Raw genomic sequence first — 19,366 nt, 5'->3', positions numbered from 1 at the left:
AGTCCTTTGCCAAATCATCTGTTTCACAAAGATTATTTGCAAAGAAAAAAGTATCTTTTCAGCTGCTCCTGTCCTCCACTGTTTTGTTTTACACAGCAACAACGTTAGAGAATGAAGAACACGTTGAAACAAAAACCGCCTTTTTTTGCATCAATCTTTAAATTAGTGTCTTATTAACTTTGCTCAAGGCTGACAGCAACTGTCTCACTGACACCTGAAAAATGGGTCTCAAAGGGAACAAGCTTTGTAAGTCGTAATTTTGCAAATTTAGATTATGTATATAAATTAATTCTGATCTACTGAGCCAGTATGGGAAAGTATTACACTGGACACTGCATATCAGAAAGCTACTTAACTGGACAGAGAACAGACACATTAATGAAATTCAATGATAGTAAACAAACATACATTACCATTTCATGTTTGTCTTTTTAAATTTTATAAAGCTGCCCTCTCCCAGGTGCTTTAAAAAAAATGTTAATTTATACATTTGTGCTAAATTTTTTAAACTATTAGTTATTAAGAAGCAAAATCATGATTATGGCGGTTGCACTAATCCAGGAGCCTTAGATTAAAGTGCAACACAGCTTGTCCTGATAAGACAACACGCAGACAACAGTAATCCCTGTATTATGCTTCTGTAATGAATCTACGTGGAGTCTACGACTTGGCTTATGCCAGCGGCCGACACCATTGCCAGTATTTATACCTGTATGAACAGCGTCAATGGCAACATGTTGTTAAATTTCCAGGGAGGTGCATGTTAGGTTATGGGACAAATAAATTTAACACAGAAATATACTGTAAGAGAGCAATCAGTCAAAGCACACAACCAACCAAAACATTGTTCAAGAGGGACAGCAGAAATCCGGAGACAAAGATAAAAAAAATAAATAAAACCACCAACCTATGAAAACCTCCCGTTTCTTCTAGATCATCACAAGACCAGATGAGTCGCAGCAAATTCAAGTTTGGTCTAGACTAAAAAGTCATCTTTACTCGAGCTGAAGTAAAAGTTTCAGAGAGACAAAAACTGCTGCAATGAAGCGCTTATTCACAGCCATAAACAGATTTTAGACCTTCATACAGACCTTTCACACGGGCACCGGCACTTTTTCCACTTTAACATTTCATCTACTTTCAAATGTACCAGGCACAGTTGGTGAAATGAAATATTCTGTTATATGATTAACCATGCAGTCCAGACACCCAGCTCTTTAGCTTGGGACAGACTGATGAGCAAAGGTTACAGTGCAGAAAAACCAGCCACAGACTCTGCACATGATTATATGATGACACAGACTCATGACTGCTTGCAGGAAGAGTTGTGTTGTTTTGTTTTTAAATTTGGGCGAGTGAGATCAAGTTTACAGCGTGTTTACAGCTGCATGAAGAGACATGCTCGTCACCACTGAGGCACTTAGCACAGGCTTACACAGAACGATTATGGGCTGAGATGAGAAATATGTTTGATTATAATGTCTCTTCTGGTTAATTTTAGGTGGGACCAGAGAGGTTAAACTTCCTTTAAAATTGTCCCAGATTAAGCTTAGTTTTAGGGCTCACCCTTTGACTAAATTAGTCCTCAAACAGCAGGGAGAAAATCTGAGCAATCGAGTAAAATAGTGTCAAACATGCTGTTGAGTGTGATCAGATAAGAAGTCAGCAGTGAGGGGGAACTAGAAAAAGAAAAAAAAGGCTACTCATAAATATATTTATATGTATTATTTTGAGAATGATCTCTTAGAACACTTTCCCAGAAATATCTCATTAGAGTCACATTATCCTCTAACAAAAAGGCAAAAACAACTGCTTCCTACACAAGAGGAATTCTCTTCCCCTCCCAGATTGATTTTACATTTCACATCAAAAGTATTCACAAAAACGTCTCGAGTGGTGTGCGTCGTAATGGGCAAAGATATCCACCTTTCCGAAGTAAAATCTAAAACCAAATGTTAGCATATTTCTGATTGACATCAAAACAATATCTGATGTGTGTAAAATCTTTACTCTTAAATCAAGGCTGGTAAATATCTGGTCAATATTTAGGAATACTTTAAACTTTGTAGGTATTTGTAGGGAAGCTGGCATTACCACACCATGAATTTGAAAGAAAAGGAACTGCCGAAATAAGTGACTTCTTTGCAAACTCATCCAGTGGGGCAGTTTTGACACCATTGTTTTGAAGGTTGTGGCTTTTGGGCTGCATGTTTGACAAAACCACTCTAAGGACTAATTAGCTGTCTAATTGGCTGAATTACCTTTAAAGTTTCTAATTATGTTTTCAATCAATATGCTTTGATAAGCACTGGACAATTTGTGAACCAGTAACTCTTGCTCAAAAGCTGTTTATTTCCACACTTCCTCTTGTCTCTGCCCGGCTGGCTGAATGTGCTTGGAGGTGGTTTCAACATTTGTGAACACATTTTTGAACACAAAGCGTTGTTAAATCAGGAAGGAATTTTTAAATCTTTCCAAGAAGTCTTGCAAAGCACATCTTCAAAAGTGGTAGAGAGCAGGCAAAACCAGGGGCCAAATAAAGTCAGTACCAAGTTTTCAACACAGTTCACAGCTCAATTTAAATGACAAAAAAAGGAAAAACAAAAAAGTTCACATTTGTAGGTTTTTACATCTTGAGACTGAAAGACTTCTACTTTGATTTAAATTTCCCCACACAGCCAGAGAGTTCAGGGATTCCTCAGCTTAACAGGTGCTTTTGGACAAGTGACCACACACTAAGCATAGATAAATGAAACTAGATAAAATGTTTTTATTCTCAAGATTTTAATTTCAAAGTTATGTGTCACACATTTAGATGTAATATCTCAAAACAAGCTACAGCAGGAAATCAGTCTTTCAAAACTAGTTCATTCCTAATTATTACTGTAGTGTGTATTAATAATGTGTACCTCCTGTCCTAACCTGGAGTAGGTCATTCTTAGCTGACTATGCATATGTGCTTAACACCATTTCTTGATTTCTATGTTTAATGCTTTTGTACATTTATTTTAATATTTTATAGCTTGCTTTTTTCCCTTAGTCTCCCCACCAAAAATAAATAACTAAATAAATCAGGCTAGGCCTGATGGGAGCCCCACCCTAAGCCCATTTCTGTTGGAGAAGTCTTCCTGTTAAAAAAAAAAAAAAAGAAAAAGAAGTTTGTCCTTCCCACCATAACCAAGTGCTTGCTCACAGGGGGTCATCTGATTGGTGTGGCTTTCTCTCTAATACGGGAGTACCCTCTCGTATTAGAGAGAAATCTTCTCCTGCATTGTACCCAATGACAGGACTGCTGCTGTAAACAAGCACTACACAAATGCTTTAAAGAGGGCAAAACTGTTTTAACCCTTGCTAAAGACTCTCGATAAGGCAAAAGTGACTTTTACACTGCTTTATGTTGACACAGGAGGGTTGGACCCCGAGGGCAACCCACACCTTCTCCTCTCCACTCCCCTAGTCTTGGATCAGCTGAAGCAAGATGTAAACCACAGCTGTATGGGGAAAGCTTTAATTCTAGCCATGCACCAAATCCCCGGTGTCCCAGTTTAAGTGGCAACTGCCTGGAAGAGGAGAGCGACCTACTTCTATCACAAGGAGATGTTCAGTAGAACAAACACGAGCCATAAAATAAACCCGTTACCATCATTAAGCTGCATGTGCGATACATACCCTCTGCAACAAGCTCCTCCACGGTGACTTGGTACCGGCCGACTGAAAACACTTTCCCGAAGTAGCTGCTGACTCCGGAGCTGGAGCTGGACCCGGATGCCCCTCCGAGCCCACCGCTCTCAGACTTTGGCATTCTCGAAAACTTCTTCATCCTTTCCTTTCTCTGTCAGGGCCAACCAAAATGCAATCCCTAATCAGAGGCGAATCGACTCCGCAGTCCAGTTTAACTCGGTCGCGTCCCCTATCTACTTATCTGGACTCTCTTCTTCTCCTGCATGCTCCGCGTCTGGTTCTCCTAGAGGGGCTGCACGACATTTAAAAAGTCCACTTAATAACCACGCGTCATGGTGACACAACCGCGTTCCGAAATCTCGTACCGGCGACAGCGTCAAAAACAAAAACAAAAACTGCCACTTTAGCTTACGCTAGCCAGTTGTGGCAGTTGCTAGCATGCGTGCATGCAGTCAGGACGCTCCGACACAATGAAACGGGGAAGAAGAGCAGCACTGTAGAAGAAGGGCGGAAATAAACTCCTCAACGGAATAAATTCAGCCAACCAGCCCTCCAAAACCAGCCTTGACGTGGTTAGCTTCACGCCCGCCACTTGGTCGGGCGATTCGTCTAGTTAGCTCGCTAGCTTCGGTGGTTAGCGGCTAACGAGCTTCGCTAGCAGCCACAGCGGTTCCTCGAGCCGCCCCGAGTGCAGGTGGGCTAACAAAGTACGGGACGGCACCTGTGATACAAGCGGGCGTCGTCTGCTTGTCAGAACCACTCCAGTGAAGCCGTTTTCATCCGGTTCATTTGTGTCATTTTCCTTGAGCTTCTCTAACCGTTAAACTTCTCGTGACTCCTAAACGGCAGGCTTCAAAATAAGTGGGTGGTTTGTTATTTACCCAATGAGAGTGACAACCTAACCCAATGTGGCCCCGCCCCCTTTCATTGTTATGATTGGTGTAAGTGGAGATTGTATGGAAGCCCACTGATGCCAGCAAGAAAGAAAGATTAATGAATGAGGGCATCGAACTAATAAAAAAAAGAATCCATCTATCAGTTGACCAAAATTCAAGTATTTTTAATCATTACAATTATCATATATAAAATATAATTTTATTTTTCATGAAAAAAAATTTCTTACTTAGTAAATAAAAAATAACTTATGAAAGTATCTTATTTCAGATGCTCCCTTTAAGGGTCACCACCTCAGTTTCCATCTCACCCTATCCCTAGCATTGTCCTCTATCACACCAACCCTCTGCGTGTCCTTCTTCACTACATCCACTGACCTCCTCTGTGGTCTTCCTCCTTTCCACCCATGTATTCAACATTCTTTGTCCAGTTTATCCACTATCCCTCCTCTGCATATGTCCAAACCATCTCAGCCTTCCCACCCACTCAGCCTGAGCATCATGGCACACGTAACTTCAGTCATTCATTTCTCAGTGTAGAGAATTCAGGTACATGAAGCAATGGCATTAGTTAACTAAAACAACATTTTATAAAAGGAGAAAAGATTAGTTAAGTAAAATTTTAAAAAATTAAAAAGAAAACAAATTATATATTTAAACCATCACCCCCAAAAATAATAAAAATGAAAAATTTAATTATGGTAAGCCCGTTGATTATCCTTTGTGCTTTTGTTCCTAGAAACAAGACAATTTACCAGCAGGTAAAAACCTCTCAAATGAAATGGAATTACATAAAAGTCATAATAAACAATGTGTTTTAAAAAGGAGTTCACTGATGTGTAAAATTGTAGCTTATATAAAAGGGGGAAACAATCTAGAACTATATTTTATATTTACAACACTAACAAATTTAAACAATTAAAAATTATGAAATTAATAGGGCTGTCACAAACTCACATTATCATCATCATCATAAAAAATCTGAATAACAATGGCTTCTATCTCATATTTTCCTTTATTTTTTTTGTTCATTTCCAAATTAATCATACTTAAAACAGAAGTATAGAGTGGCGTAGAGTGACCCTGTTACCACCATGGTGTTTATTCTAACCACCGGTGCCAATGTTTTTAACTGCCCTTGTCCCTGCCCTACCTATATGTATCAAGAATGAAGCCGAATTAGTTAATTTTTCACCTAATGAATGAATGAATGAATTAATCAATAAAAACATTTTGGTGATGTGATACTGGTTGTCACAGTTTAGCATCCAGCTAAGCTGTTTTTGACAATCACCTCAAAAATTTAATTTACTAAATATGAATTTTGATAATTTTTAAAATAACTTTGTTAAAGGTAAGAAACTGTTACAATGATTATTATTTATAATTTTTGTTTTCTGCCTGCCTGCCTTCATATCTGCTTATTTGCTTTTCTTGGTAGCAACAGGCTTCCATAAGAAGCACCCAGCCAATACTCATCTGTTACTGGGCGGCCTGAGTGACACACTAAGCAGTTTGGTTGAGGAAGGGGAGCACTAAACAGCCTGGAAAGAATGTAGTGCATGGAGAAATAAACAAACCTCAAGCTGAACTGAATTAGTGTGTTATCCTGATCCAGCTTTATTAACTTGCTCATTATTAAAAAGCCTGATTTATCTTCATCTGTGTCTTTCTTCTGCCTACAAAGCATTTTTGGCCATTTTAAAGGCATGCTACTTCCTCAGTAAATTGATCTCTTAACAACACTCCCTTACATTTTAATGACCATCAGCAATGGAAAATAACACAAATTTTTCACCACACACTGCCAACAAGGAAGTGGTGTGACAGCTGCCGTGTGCAGGCTTAACAATCCATCACACAGACCTACAGACTTTCATTACTGTACTCCTCAAGACATCTATGTCCTCCGCACATCAGTTTCTAGAGGAAGAAAACATATACCTCTACAGATAAGTGGTCACAATTACCATATTCAGGTCAGCAGTTGTGAGGGGTGGGTGGGGGCAACCCACGGCTGAGATGGGGATTACATAAGAGATAAGGAGGAGCAGAGTGGGATCACATGACTGTATAAACCCCCATGTCTGGACACATCCTGTTTCTGCAGGGGGGAATCTTTCCTCTCTGACACACTTATTGTTGTCTGGTTGTCTGTGCAGTGTATGGTGCCACCTGCTGGTGGTTGAACCATCTTTAGGTGCTGTGTTTGGGTCCTACATAAGAATGACTGGTGCCAGTGTTTTTAACCAAGACTCCTCAGTGGTTAAAAGGAAGCATGTTATAGTCAGAGGATAAAAAAATCATACCATCCAACAATATAGCTGTACATTTACAGAAAAAAGCTTGTGATATTCTTGAAATTTAAGTGATAAATGTAAGAAAAATATTTCTTAAAATGTAAGAAAAAGTACATTCCCTGAGATTATAATATCACAAATAGTCCGTCCAATCTTTTTAAATCATACAGACCTGACTTCAAACACTTTTTACCCCAGTGTTGTTGCTGTCATGAATGAAAATGAAAATTAGCTTGCTTTCTGTGAGCTGAGAGCATTTTTCAGGGGCTTCAATGATGCTCCAATACTGATGCTCATTTAAAAAAATAAATAAAAAATAAAACACAGCTGGAAATGATGGTAATTTTCAGAGGAACACAATGACAATTAGCTAGACTTTGTTTTTAAACTTTGAGATGACTCCAGATGCTTTGCCTTTCCCATTAATGTTGATCAGACCTCTGGGAACTGAAGTTAGAGTTTCAAGGGGCTTCAGTGACGCTTTAATGGTGATAATAACTGAAAAGTATTATGACTACTGATGGTTCCTAATGTTCAGAGAAAAGCAATCTGAGTTTCTGATTTTATGACAAAGAACATCTGGATATTCTATGAGATTAAAGTGGTCAATAAATGAGAAAAATCTCTACGTTAAAAAAAAAAACAAACCCAAAAAATAGATATTCCCTGAAATTACAAAGTTGTTAATTTGCCAGAAAAAAAATCTCAAATTCTGTCCTGTTGTGGAGTCACAAATGTACAAGTGTAACAACCTGAATATTGTATTAGATTAAAGGTAAATCTGAGCTCATTTAATGTTCTCTGAGTTAGTGAAACCCCAAACTGGACAGAAAAAACAAAGACATTAAAGAGGAAACTCTTTAAGTGTCAGTGGTTAGTGAGTACTTCATCATGAAATGGCCCATGTCCTGGCAACTTCTCCACACTCTTGAGATTATGCTGAAAGATGCAGCAAACCGTCTGGATCCTGTAGAAGCTGGACTGCCTGTGCAACTTGAATGGGCTACAGGTACCATCTCATGCTATCAGTGGCAACAGGGACCCCCAGTGCTACTCCTCAGCCTCCTAGTAGGCATGTATGGCAATTTCAAAATTCTACATCACCTTATTCTCAAATTCTTGCATTTGCAAGATTTCCAGAAAACTTAGTCTGACCTTGAGGTCAAGGTCACACTGCCCGCTTGGCAAGGAGACAACCATAGATCATCAGCTTTTTACATCTGAGGGCTAAAAACAAAAGCTGAGAAGAATCAGTCAGCACAGATAAAGGGAGAATAATGCTGTGTAGCCACCATCTATAAAACCCAGTTGTTGTTGTTGCCTCTCCAGTGCGCCTGATGTCACCTTCGTTTGAACCAAAGCAGCAAGTCAATAAGATGTGGTGTGGTATCAAGACTTTGTTGTCTTTATCTTTATCCTCTATATTTACTGCAATCCCTGCACTCTAGCTTTCTGATAAGATGCCAAAAAATCATCTAAAAAGAAAAATGTGGTTTGTGTTCCCTGTTTTACTGATAGTGGCAGAAGATAAATGTCTTTGTTCTTCACGTTAAATAATAAACCACTTTGGACTGTGTTTGAGGGAGAAGTTACAGCAAGTTTTATTTTAGCAAAGCTCAAAAATAAATAAAAATAAATAAATAAATATATATATATATATATATATATATATATATATATATATATATATATATATATATATATATATATATATATATATATATACACATACACATATGTGTGTGTGTGTGTGTGTGTGTGTGTGTGTGTGTGTGTGTATAGGAAAAAGTACAGCAAATGCAAATGATCCTAAAATAACTAAGCAGAACAGTCAAAATATGAGTAGAGCAAGTTACAATAATTAACTTGCTCAGTCTTGAGACTCTGAGTAGTCTTCCTTTATGAGCTTGTCCCAGTACATGTCCATTACAGCATTTGGCAGCAGCTCTTCATCGTTCACCAAATGGATGATCTTGATCTTCATGTGATGGTTCAAGTTGTCTGTTCCTGCGTAATTAAAAGACAATACAATAAAAGAACTACAATATAACTTAATAATGCTGTGACAGACTGATACCTAGGCTTTATCAGCTGCCTTTGTGCCCTCTTTGTTTGTTTGAGTAGCCTTAAAAGAAATGTCATAGTAGTGTTTTCAAGGATTTTCCAAAGTGGTGAACAGTTTACAAAGTGCTCCTCTGTAAATCCTTTATTTACTGAATACCTTTTGGCAAACAAATAAAGAAGAAATAGTCAGCAGTCTCTCCAATAAGTCTGTCATTCTGCAAGTGAACTCCTTTGTCTTGGACCGCAGCTGCCGATGGCAGTGTTTTTTTGGATTGCAGCATTGCCACATGAACTAGTTCTCCACCTGCTGCAGGGACCTGACTGTAAACATGAGGCAGGAAGTGTTGGATCTGATGTAGGGGCTACACTTGTCAGCAGACATGAACATACCAGTAGTTATCAGCTCTTTAGAAGAACTGCCTGTGCGGTTTTCCTCAAGACACCTTTGTGGTGTGTTTTCATCACCCTCCATGTTCAGTAAGTAAAAAGACAAAGATCTGCCTCTGAATGTCACCTGGGGAAATTATAGAAAATGTTCAGAGTTCACAAATATCTAACCAGTAAAATCCATGTCTAGAAATGAGCAATTGTGGGATATGTGGAACCTGAGTTTTGAACACCGCTCTACAACAAACACTATATAATTTATAGCCTACAAAGGAAAAATAAGTTTACATCCAGCGAAATTTCATGTGTGATAATAACAGTATTTTTTAACCATATATGTGAAGAAAATTTTAATTTTTCTTTCAACAAGTTGAACTTATTTAATCCATCCATTCGCTTCCGCTTATCTTGAAAGATGCAATTCAAATAATATTTTAGTTACTTTACTCCATGTGCTGCACAAATTAACAAGAGCACAGTTGCTCTACTGCTCATACTCCTCTGCTACCTGAATCTAAGTCACATTTTTTATGGTCATTATTTATTTGTAGATGAAAATATTTGTTAAGCAGATGTATAAAATATTGTAGAAAAGACAACTTGTGCTCTATAAATACTTTAAGAACATACAACTCACATTTCAGCAACATATTCGGGTAATTCAAACAACACAAGCCACAAATTACAGTATAAAGATGCACAATGAAAAAGGAAGCAGTTTTCTTTCACTTAACTTATGAATTATTTTCTGTTTCTTTTTCTTCTTCATAAGGACCCGCAGGAGTGGTCTGATAGTAATGAATGAACTCATTCATTTTTCCCTCATGCGGGCTGCTCTATCTGAAAATCACCTCAGGCTGCTTGTGTGAGCTACTACAAGAGATTCATTATTTTTATGATAACGTGAGTGGGTATCGAACCTTGTCCCAGGCATATGCTGAGCTGACTGGGATGTTTTTCCCAAGAATCGACTTGAGCCAGCATTCAGGAGCCAAGTGCACCTTTCCTTTACTCAGAATGGAGCCATCGGCCAGCACATTAGCAAAGTGACAGTGACCCTGAAAAAAGTAAGATTGTTTTAAAATTCACTGTCGATGCAGTTGTAGATTTCAGGGAATACATTCCTTCCTATATCAAGAACACAAGGATTGCCACCCTGGCTGACCATGTTTTTTTCAATCTCAAGTATCCAAAGGAGCTTGCAAAGAAAAGCGTCTGGACTTCTTTAAGTTGCTTGAAGACGTTTCACCTCTCATCCGAGAAGCTTCTTCAGTTCTAAGGTCAAATGGTGGAGAGTCCCAGATATAAACCTAGTGGGAGTTTCCCCCCACAGAGGGACAAAAGGACCCCCTGATGATCCTCTAATCGCCTGAGCCAAGGTGGGAAACTGGGCGTGGGTCCCAATCAGCCAGAGTTTCGGGTGTGTTCATTGTGAAACCTGGCCCCACCTTATCATGCGAATTCCTGAGGTCAGATGGCCCAGGATGTGAGTGGGCGTTAAGGCATCTGGGAAGAATCTCAAAACTGGATTATAGATGGCAGAGAGTTGGTGTCGTAAACCCCCGCCTCTGTTCAAAGATGGTCGCTCACAGTGGACATAGATGGCTTCTTTCACTCCTCTTTCAAACCATCTGTCCTCTCTGTCCAAAATGTGAACATTGGCATCCTCGAAAGAGTGTCCTTTATCCTTAAGATGCAGATGGACTGCTGAGTCTTGTCCTGTGGAGGTGGCTCTTCTGTGTTATGCCATGCGCTTGTGAAGTGGCTGTTTGGTCTCTCCAATGTAGAGGTCTGAGCATTCCTCGCTGCACTGTACAGCATACACCACATTGTTAAGTCTGTGTTTTGGCGTTTTGTCTTTCGGGTGAACCAGTTTCTGTCTGAGCGTGTTGCTGGGTCTGAAATACACTGGGATGTCATGCTTGGAGAAAACTCTCCTGAGTTTCTCTGATACGCCGGCTACATAGGGGATGACAATGTTGTTGCGTCTGTCCTCCCTCGCTGGTGTCTGATCTTCTTTTCTGTGCCTCTTTGCTGACTTTAAGAACGGCCATTTAGGATAGCCGCACGTTTTGAGTGCTTCCTTTACATGTGTGTGTTCCTTCTTTTTCCCTTCAGGCTTAGAGGGAACATGTTCTGCCCGGTGGTGTAGGGTCCTGATTACTCCAAGTTTGTGTTCCAAAGGGTGATGGGAGTCAAAGAGGAGGTACTGGTCCGTGTGTGTGGGCTTCCGGTAAACTTCGATGTTGAGTTTGCCGTTCTCTTCAATGTGCACAGCGCAGTCCAGGAAAGGCAGACAGTTGTCCTTTGTGTCTTCCCTGGTGAACTTGATGTTCTTATCCACAGCATTAATGTGCGCAGTGAAGGATTCCACTTCTTGTGTCTTGATTTTGACCCAGGTGTCGTCCACATATCTGTACCAGTGGCTGGGTACTCTTCCTTTGAAAGAGCCAAGAGCCTTCCTTTCCACTTCCTCCATGTAAAGGTTGGCTACAATAGGTGACACGGGGGAGCCCATGGCACAGCCATGTTTTTGTCTGTAAAAGCCTTCGTTGTACTTGAAATATGTAGTGGTGAGGCAGAGGTCTAACAGTGTGCAGATCTGATCGGGTGTGAAGTTGGTCCTGTCCTCCAAGGAGCTGTCTTCTTGTAGTCGTTTTCTGACAGTCTCCACGGCCTCCGTGGAGGATCATCAGGGGGTCCTTTTGTCCCTCTGTGGGGGGTCACTCCCACTAGGTTTATATCTGGGACTCTCCACCATTTGACCTTAGAACTGAAGAAGCTTCTCGGATGAGAGGTGAAACGTCTTCAAGCAACTTAAAGAAGTCCAGACGCTTTTCTTTGCAAGCTCCTTTGACTACGATGACCTGGATGACTGAGAACCTTCACAGACAAATCTCAAGTATCAGTTAACTGAGAGAGAAAAGACATGCGGTAAAGGGCCACAGGTCAGACTTGAATCCAGGCCAGCTGCCATATGGCATGTGGTCACCTGCTTAACGCACTGAGCTAAACCAGCACCCTGAGTTTGGAGACTTAGCCTCACTGACAACTACGTTAACCACGCTTCTTGAACACTGCCTGTTCAACAATGGTTTTTACAGTCCTGATCTGCACAAATCCCGACAATGTGTATTTGTCTGTTATCAAACATTTCGTATCAAACTTAGTTATCAATCAAGTCTTTTAATAAAAAAATTGAAAACTATTTTTTTAATTTCAATAATCTTGTCAATATTTTTTCTTATCTTAACTATACGAGTATCACCGTCACCTGGTGTCTGATGTTTTTTCTTTACATAAATGCAGATATTTCAACCCTATATTAAAGTAGTAACGCCACAAAAAATCTCCAGAAATTAAGAAAATGAAGTTGTTCAGATTTTCCCTCTTTGATATGTCCTCTCCAAGATAGACAAACAAAATCTGCAATCCTGACTATGGATCCTTTATGTCAGCGGTCTCCAACCTTTTTTGCACCACGGACCGGTTTATGCCCGACCGCTGCTTTATGTTATTTGTTTATGTTTTATAATAGCAAAAAGACTATGATACCAGTATAACAGTTTGTATCTTCACACATGGTGGGAGTAACCAATGAATTGGTAAAAAAAACTACATATTGATATGTAAATTGTAGAATAGCAGCCAGTCATTACTCATTGTTATTAAAAGGTTCACATGGTCACATGATAAAAAACAGTAAGACTTTCTGCTGACCTTCAACAGCAGCTGTAGGGCACTTCCAGGTGAGATGATTCCCCTCTGGATGAGCACAGAGAGACGTCTGCTGTTGTCCACGGCTCTGTTCTGAATCAAAATATTTTTTCGTCTGATCATTATACTGAAATGCTCTAAAGCAATTCCTGGTTGTGGAGTGTCTGGACAGCTACTGGCTGACTGGTCACATCTGGTCGACCTCAACAGGTTAGCAGGTGTAGGTGCTTTACGACTACATTGATTATATCCACGTGTTTCTCTGGGTTTTGAAGAATCCAGTGAAAGTTTGGCTCTCGTGGTAATGTACATTTCCACCAAATACATTTGGTTCTGGAGTATCTCTATCAAGGTTCTCTGGCATGAAGCAAGGGATGAGATCTGACTTTTTAGCAAACAGTGACGAAGGCAGTCAGGCACACTCCTACACCAAGAAAATCAAAGAAGAGTGTTACACTTGAAGTAAAGACTGGAACAGATTCATTAAAAACCATCACAGCAATAAACCGAAGCACAGCGTATTTCTAAATACTTGAAATACCTTTATTTAGTTTCTACTGCTGTTGGACCAGTGACAATGAAATATCATGTAATTCATTTTATTTAACACAAGAAGGCAACAGAGTTAGCTGTTAATCCAGTGGTTCTTAAATTTCATCTATCATGACCCATTTTATCAGTCATGAAAAAAAAAAGAATCTGATTCAAATTTTAATTAAATAAAAGTCAACACAAGAACATCAGCCATTGTTAAGTTCCCCGTAATAAAATATATTGATGTAACTTAGTTTCACTTTAGTTGCGTGGTTTAAACAACCAGAGGTAAAACAGGTCAAACTTCCATCAAAATTGAGGAAAGACTTTAAATATCTCACTTTCACCACCATTCCAGCCAACTCTTATTGTGGTGGAGGCACTACTTACTGAAAACAAATGAATGACATTGCCAAACTCTTTGCTCACTTTAGGAAATATAGTTTCTCTGTTGAAAACAGTACACAATTACTGTTCAGTTAATGTAGATATGTCCTGAAAGTCTGAAAAAGCAAGGTGCTTTCTCACAAAGTTTCGTTTAGGCCAAAGATGAGAGCAGTTCCTGTACTGACCGATATTTTCGGGCAAGATTTTCCTTCTCTGACTGCTGCTTGGCGAGCACCTCAATCAGCACACTCTGGATCTCCGTTAGAGCTGCATGATATCTGTCTGTAAAAAAGCACAAATATGGTCAATAAAACACGCTTAGTATCTTTCTGGTTGTCTTTTAACGCAGCTTTTACCTGCATCATTCAGACTTGTCAGAGGCCAAGTTGACATTTCTGTTTGTTTCCTTCTGACCTCCTCCAAAATCACTGTTATTGCCTCTGAATGACTCGGCTATATAATAAAAAAATAAGAGACAGATTATCGCATCAAAATAGTCACACCTGTGAACCTTTCAATAAAGTGATAATACATGTAATTTGTTAATTAGGCCTATTGAATGGTTGAAAGAACTGTTTTTGTCCATGCCCATTAAATCCAGCTTAGCTGACAGTCTACTGAAAGTGTAACACGCTCTCACATTATGAGTGGTGGCATCTTTCTGTCTCAGCTCAAAATCTCTGGGCCCCCTGGCTCCGCCTTTATCACCTGAATCCCTCCACTGTAGGTTGGATGTTTCACTGCAGTTAGGACTGCTCTGGCAGCGAGGCTCTGAGGACGTGGCACCTGAAACAATCCAACATTCAGATTTCATTTCTCTACTGCTCATCCAGCCACTCAGCACTGTGTCCTATGGTTTAGATTCTATTAGTTAATCTATTAGTTTTCATCTCCAGCTCTAAAAGCAGCTCAGTGGTATTCCCTTCACCATAACAACAACCCAGCCTGCAAGAGAAGAACGTGGGTTTTGTACCTACTATTGCTGCACGGCAGTGACGTAAATACTACATAAGACACTCTGGTGTTGCTCACCTGGTTCTCTGTGCTTTGAAGATGCATTATAGGACTTTGTGTGATTAACAGAAGAAACCTGGAAAGTCCTGAGCAGCTCTTTGATGTGTTCTTCCTTTGCCATATCTAATGCACTGAGGCCACTAGTGTTCCTGTCGCTGGCATTTGCTCCAGACTGAAGGAGAAGCTTCACTACCTGCGCAGCACACATGAATTTCACATCAAACTATTTCTCAAGGGCATTCTATCTAATGCAGCATGACAGATGAATCAAAGTTTGTAAAGTTTGTGAAACTTTGCATCTACCGACATGTGGAAAGTGTTACAAAAAACAATTTTCTGCACCTTAAAAGTTTGTCCATCACCTGATAGTGTCCACTGAAAACAGCATCATGTAGAGGTGTCACTCCATCAAAGCTTCTAACATTAGCATCAGCTCCAGCCTTCAACAGTTGCTCCACCACCGCTTCATCACCCACAGCAGACGCCTCGTGAAGAGCCGTCCATCCTGATAGTTGAAGTCAATATTTAGTGATCACAATGGAGTTTGTGTTTGATGACAGACAGAGGATGACGCTGTCAGAGTACAGATGTGATTGAGCTGTGACACACCTGCGTAGTCCTCCATGTTGACACTGATTCCTGCTTGAATGAGCATTTTGACTTGAATGAGATCTCCTTTCTTGCATGCAGCGTGTAGCAGAGTCTCTCCCGTTCCATTTCTCTTGTGAAGGTTTTTTTGGGAGGGAATTTTCACACGTCGTGAGACTTTTGCTTGAATAAGATAATTAAAAGCAGATTTGTAAACATAAATTAAGCTAAAACATGTGACATAACGTAATGACGGTAATTACCTGCTTGTGATGAAGCTTCTCCGTAGCCTGATGTAGACTGGATACAGTTGGATGTCACAGGTTCAGTTGGTTTAAGATGATTTATTTTCATCTCTCTTTTCTGTTTTGTCTCTTTGTTCCCTGCTTCTGGATCTGAATCAGCTATGAGCACAACCCGAGCTACTTCTTTGTTTTGCCTGGGACTGAGATCCTTCAACAAGCTTAACGAGTCATCGTCTGAAGAAGACAGATCTCCAGTTCTGTAGTTCTCTTGACTGAAGTTCTGGGTCATCTCCAGGTTGTCTCTGGAAGCATGAAACAGACGTGACAGCCACAAGTTAGGACTTTGACACCAAGTTTATGCTTCTGTAATCTGCTCATAATCATCACACAGTATATTCTGTTTGCAGCACAATAAAAAGATCTGACAATCAAAAGTTCGGAAACTAAACAACATGCATGTCACCTGTGTTCCTGATTTCATGAATCATGTTGTTTTCATCAGTGCCTTTTAACATTGTTACGAGATTCAGTCTGGCACGAAACTTATTGTCAGGATTTTTCCAACAGAGACAAACTTTTGCCACCAAACCAGGCCAAATCTTACCAAAGGAACCAAAAACTGAGTGGATGAGGATTTAGTTCTGAAAACAAGATCCTCACAACAACAGAAAACCAGTATGTGTTTAGTGTAAGCAGCTCATGCAGCTAACATTGCATCTGTTTGTTTCTCTCTGCAATTAAACTCTATGCTCACATCAACTGTATTTTAATCCAGCTGAATTCACAACAAAGCTATTCTAATTTATTTCCCTACTTCAGACAGCTGTACAAGCCTGAAAGTTACAAAAATGGCACCCATTAACACTAATGTAAACCACTCTTTACTTTCAAGCCAATTTTTATCCTCCTTGTCATCCCAGTCTGACATTCACATAAGTTACAGTCACTTACTATGGCTGTATTCACATGTTAAATGACCCCTGAGAGAGAAAGTTTAAAGCCAAATGTGGCTGAAGCTTCCTGTCGCAGTGGCACTGATGCTTTGCAGTCCAAAGCTCTTTATGCCACTTAATAAGTAACATTACCTCAAACTCCCAGCTTTCTGAGAAACAGGAGCTAAAACCTAAAAGACTTTCAGACATGACATCTTGTAGCAATGTACAGGGTATGCTTTTAACATCAAAGGTTGCAAATCTGTTCAAGAAATATCTGTCCTCACTTTATTTTCTCCATAACCTATATGGTCGGGACAGTTAGTCACTGCACTTACCTAAGTGCAGCAGTCCTATGTCTGTTCATTTCATATGAATTATCTGCTCTGATGCTTTCAAGATGCTCAACTTTCATCAGGTGCTGTTGATGGTTTATAGGCCCAGAGCCTTTATCCTTTATTTCTTTCTTTGAATAGTCCAATGCAGCTCCACCACAATTCATGTCTTCCTCATCAGCATCAGGATGAGATGAACCTGCAACAGTAAAATTACTTCACCCCATAAATGATGGACAGCTTACAATATCAAACTTCATATAAGAGCAAATTCTCTATCCTCAGCTAAAAAAACTGTTGTAATAACTGCCACTAGATGGCAGCATGAGGTCAACATGTGTTTGTTTTCAAGACAGATATAATAAATTTTCCATTTTCCATCCATTACTAAGAAATCGTTAAAAAAAAACTTTATTCATTGTGTATTACCACAGCATTTGTGAATGAACTGCACCCTTTCATGCTTCAAAAAACACAAAGTTAGTGGCCAAGAACTAAATAACATTATTTTTTAGTGGTAGACACTTCTTATACTGTAGAAACTTACACTGACTGAGTGCATGCTGTCACCACCACATTTGGCCACTGATGAACAAAACTTCCTGCTGTTGATGGGCTCTGTGGAGAGACTAAAACAATCATCTCAAAATCTTTTACCAGATCTCAACAAAAATATTTTTCCGATATTAGATATTTTAGTGCATGTTCTTTAGTAAGCAAAGTTTTTCCTGGACAGAAAAGTGTATGGCAATCCCAAAGAAATCTTAGTTGGGTCTGAAGGAAAACCAGCTGTGTTGCTTAATAAACGACTGACAGTTTTGCTCATTAGGACATATTTACTGAAGTACGTTAATTATTAAGTGGTCACAAATAACAGGAAATTACACATATTTATGTCAAATAATGTCATGGGCTGATTAAAATTAGAAGGACATGATTCAAAGTAGGATTAATACAAAAGCTACTTCTAGATATAATAGACAATAAAGTACCCTGTCTCCTATTTACCTACAATTAGGGTGATATGACTGTACTTTATTGAATTTATCTAGGCGATAGTGGCTCAAGAGTTGGGAGTTCGCCTTGTAATCGGAAGGTTGCCGGTTCGAGCCCCGGCTTGGACAGTCTCGGTTGTTGTGTCCTTGGGCAAGACACTTCACCTGTTGCCTACTGGTGGTGGTCAGAGGGCCCGGTGGTGCCAGTGTCCGGCAGCCTCGCCTCTGTCAGTGCGCCCCAGGTTGGCTGTGGCTACAATGTAGCTGCCATCACCAGTGTGTGAATGGGTGGATGACTGGATGTGTAAAGCGCTTTGTGGTCCTTAGGGACTAGTAAAGAGCCTATATAAATACAGGCATTTACCATAATATCCAAGTCCTTCTATAAGCAATATCATAACTTGACACCCATGTTGAGATACATCAGAGCAGCTAAATGGGTTATCTAAACCAGTTTTTAACTTCAGCGGTCATTCTGCATATGATAGAATCATCAATCAAATCTGAGATGTCAATTTAATTCAGTGTTACAGAAAGAAATTATATATATGCTAGCTTCCACAGGTAAATCCAAAGCCATTTTTCCATATAAAGAAACACACAAAGACAAAATATTTGGAGCCAATATTTCTAATAGTCACAACTGTTTTGGCAGGAGCTATTTTACCACCGCTAACTAGTAAAGAAGTTGTTCTAATACAATTAGATAACATGCAACATACACTCCCTTTTTTACGGTAGGCTAATGCTAAAGCTCAGTGAGAAATAACTCAGGCTCCACTCATGATTTTCTATTAATAGATAATATTAATGTTAGTAACAAACGCTTAATTACCTGTAAATAGTGGGAAAAATTATCTTCGTCCTGGTATGGTGTAGCATATCTGGTAGGACAGTGGCGGGAAACTACGCGCCTGCGCAATATGTATGAAATAAAAAATAGATAAATAAAAAAATTCTCGTTATCCACCCAGGAATCCTATTGGGTTTTTTTCAGTGACCTTAATATTAAGTCATATAATATTTCTCATGTATCGTTTCTCCAAAATATGGTCGTATAGAGATAATAAGATAAACCATGTCTTAGATAATTTATACATAGCTAGGATGGTTTGAAACCTAAAATTCGGCGTCCAGGTTTTAGTTCAAAACTTTTATAATGCTCAATTTTCTTCCTATAGCAGCGAGTAGAGTACAGCTGTCTCTACATTCGTTTAGTTTTTTATCATAATAAGTAAATATTAATTAAATAAATATATGCCGAATGAAAATGTACCACCCTCAGACTGTTGTC

The 19,366-nt window shown here is 39.4% G+C and overlaps 2 protein-coding genes across 5 annotated transcripts in view; both read right to left on the bottom strand.

Annotated features, from left to right (window-relative positions):
* The window catches only part of bmp2k (BMP2 inducible kinase), a 57,249-nt gene extending 52,676 nt beyond the window's left edge, over nt 1–4,573 (bottom strand). The window contains exon 1 of the mRNA XM_086315455.1: nt 3,670–4,573. Coding sequence (XP_086171581.1) covers nt 3,670–3,820 — 151 coding nt within the window. The 5' untranslated portion in view covers nt 3,821–4,573. The remainder of the gene's footprint in view (nt 1–3,669) is intronic.
* A 4,044-nt stretch (nt 4,574–8,617) lies between these two features.
* On the bottom strand, nt 8,618–19,230 carry LOC147318021 (ankyrin repeat domain-containing protein 31-like). 4 transcript variants are annotated; one of them, XM_086315450.1, is made up of 14 exons: nt 18,908–19,230; nt 17,625–17,706; nt 17,081–17,276; nt 15,829–16,112; nt 15,587–15,748; nt 15,340–15,482; nt 14,996–15,170; nt 14,604–14,749; nt 14,320–14,416; nt 14,149–14,245; nt 13,046–13,466; nt 10,246–10,383; nt 9,329–9,452; nt 8,618–8,881 (listed from the first exon to the last, which is right to left on the bottom strand). In XM_086315450.1, exons 3-14 carry the CDS (start codon nt 17,242–17,244, stop codon nt 8,745–8,747), a joined length of 2,088 nt encoding a protein of 695 aa, XP_086171576.1. In that variant the 5' UTR covers nt 17,245–17,276; nt 17,625–17,706; nt 18,908–19,230; the 3' UTR covers nt 8,618–8,744. The 4 variants fall into 4 exon arrangements, with proteins under 4 accessions (XP_086171576.1, XP_086171575.1, XP_086171577.1 ...); XM_086315449.1 differs by having other exon boundaries at nt 17,625–17,695; XM_086315451.1 differs by lacking the exon at nt 9,329–9,452 and having other exon boundaries at nt 8,738–8,881; nt 17,625–17,695; nt 18,908–19,229.
* Between the last annotated feature and the right edge of the window lie 136 nt (nt 19,231–19,366).

The sequence above is a fragment of the Aulonocara sp. 'chitande type north' Nkhata Bay genome, linkage group LG12 (assembly GCF_057382095.1).
Source record: "Aulonocara sp. 'chitande type north' Nkhata Bay isolate Kocher_YH1m ecotype deep benthic linkage group LG12, A_spYH_male_GT1.1, whole genome shotgun sequence".
NCBI lineage: Eukaryota > Metazoa > Chordata > Actinopteri > Cichliformes > Cichlidae > Aulonocara > Aulonocara sp. 'chitande type north' Nkhata Bay.
The sequence above is the reverse complement of the archived record's forward strand: the minus strand, read 5'-3'. Positions and strand labels throughout refer to the sequence as shown.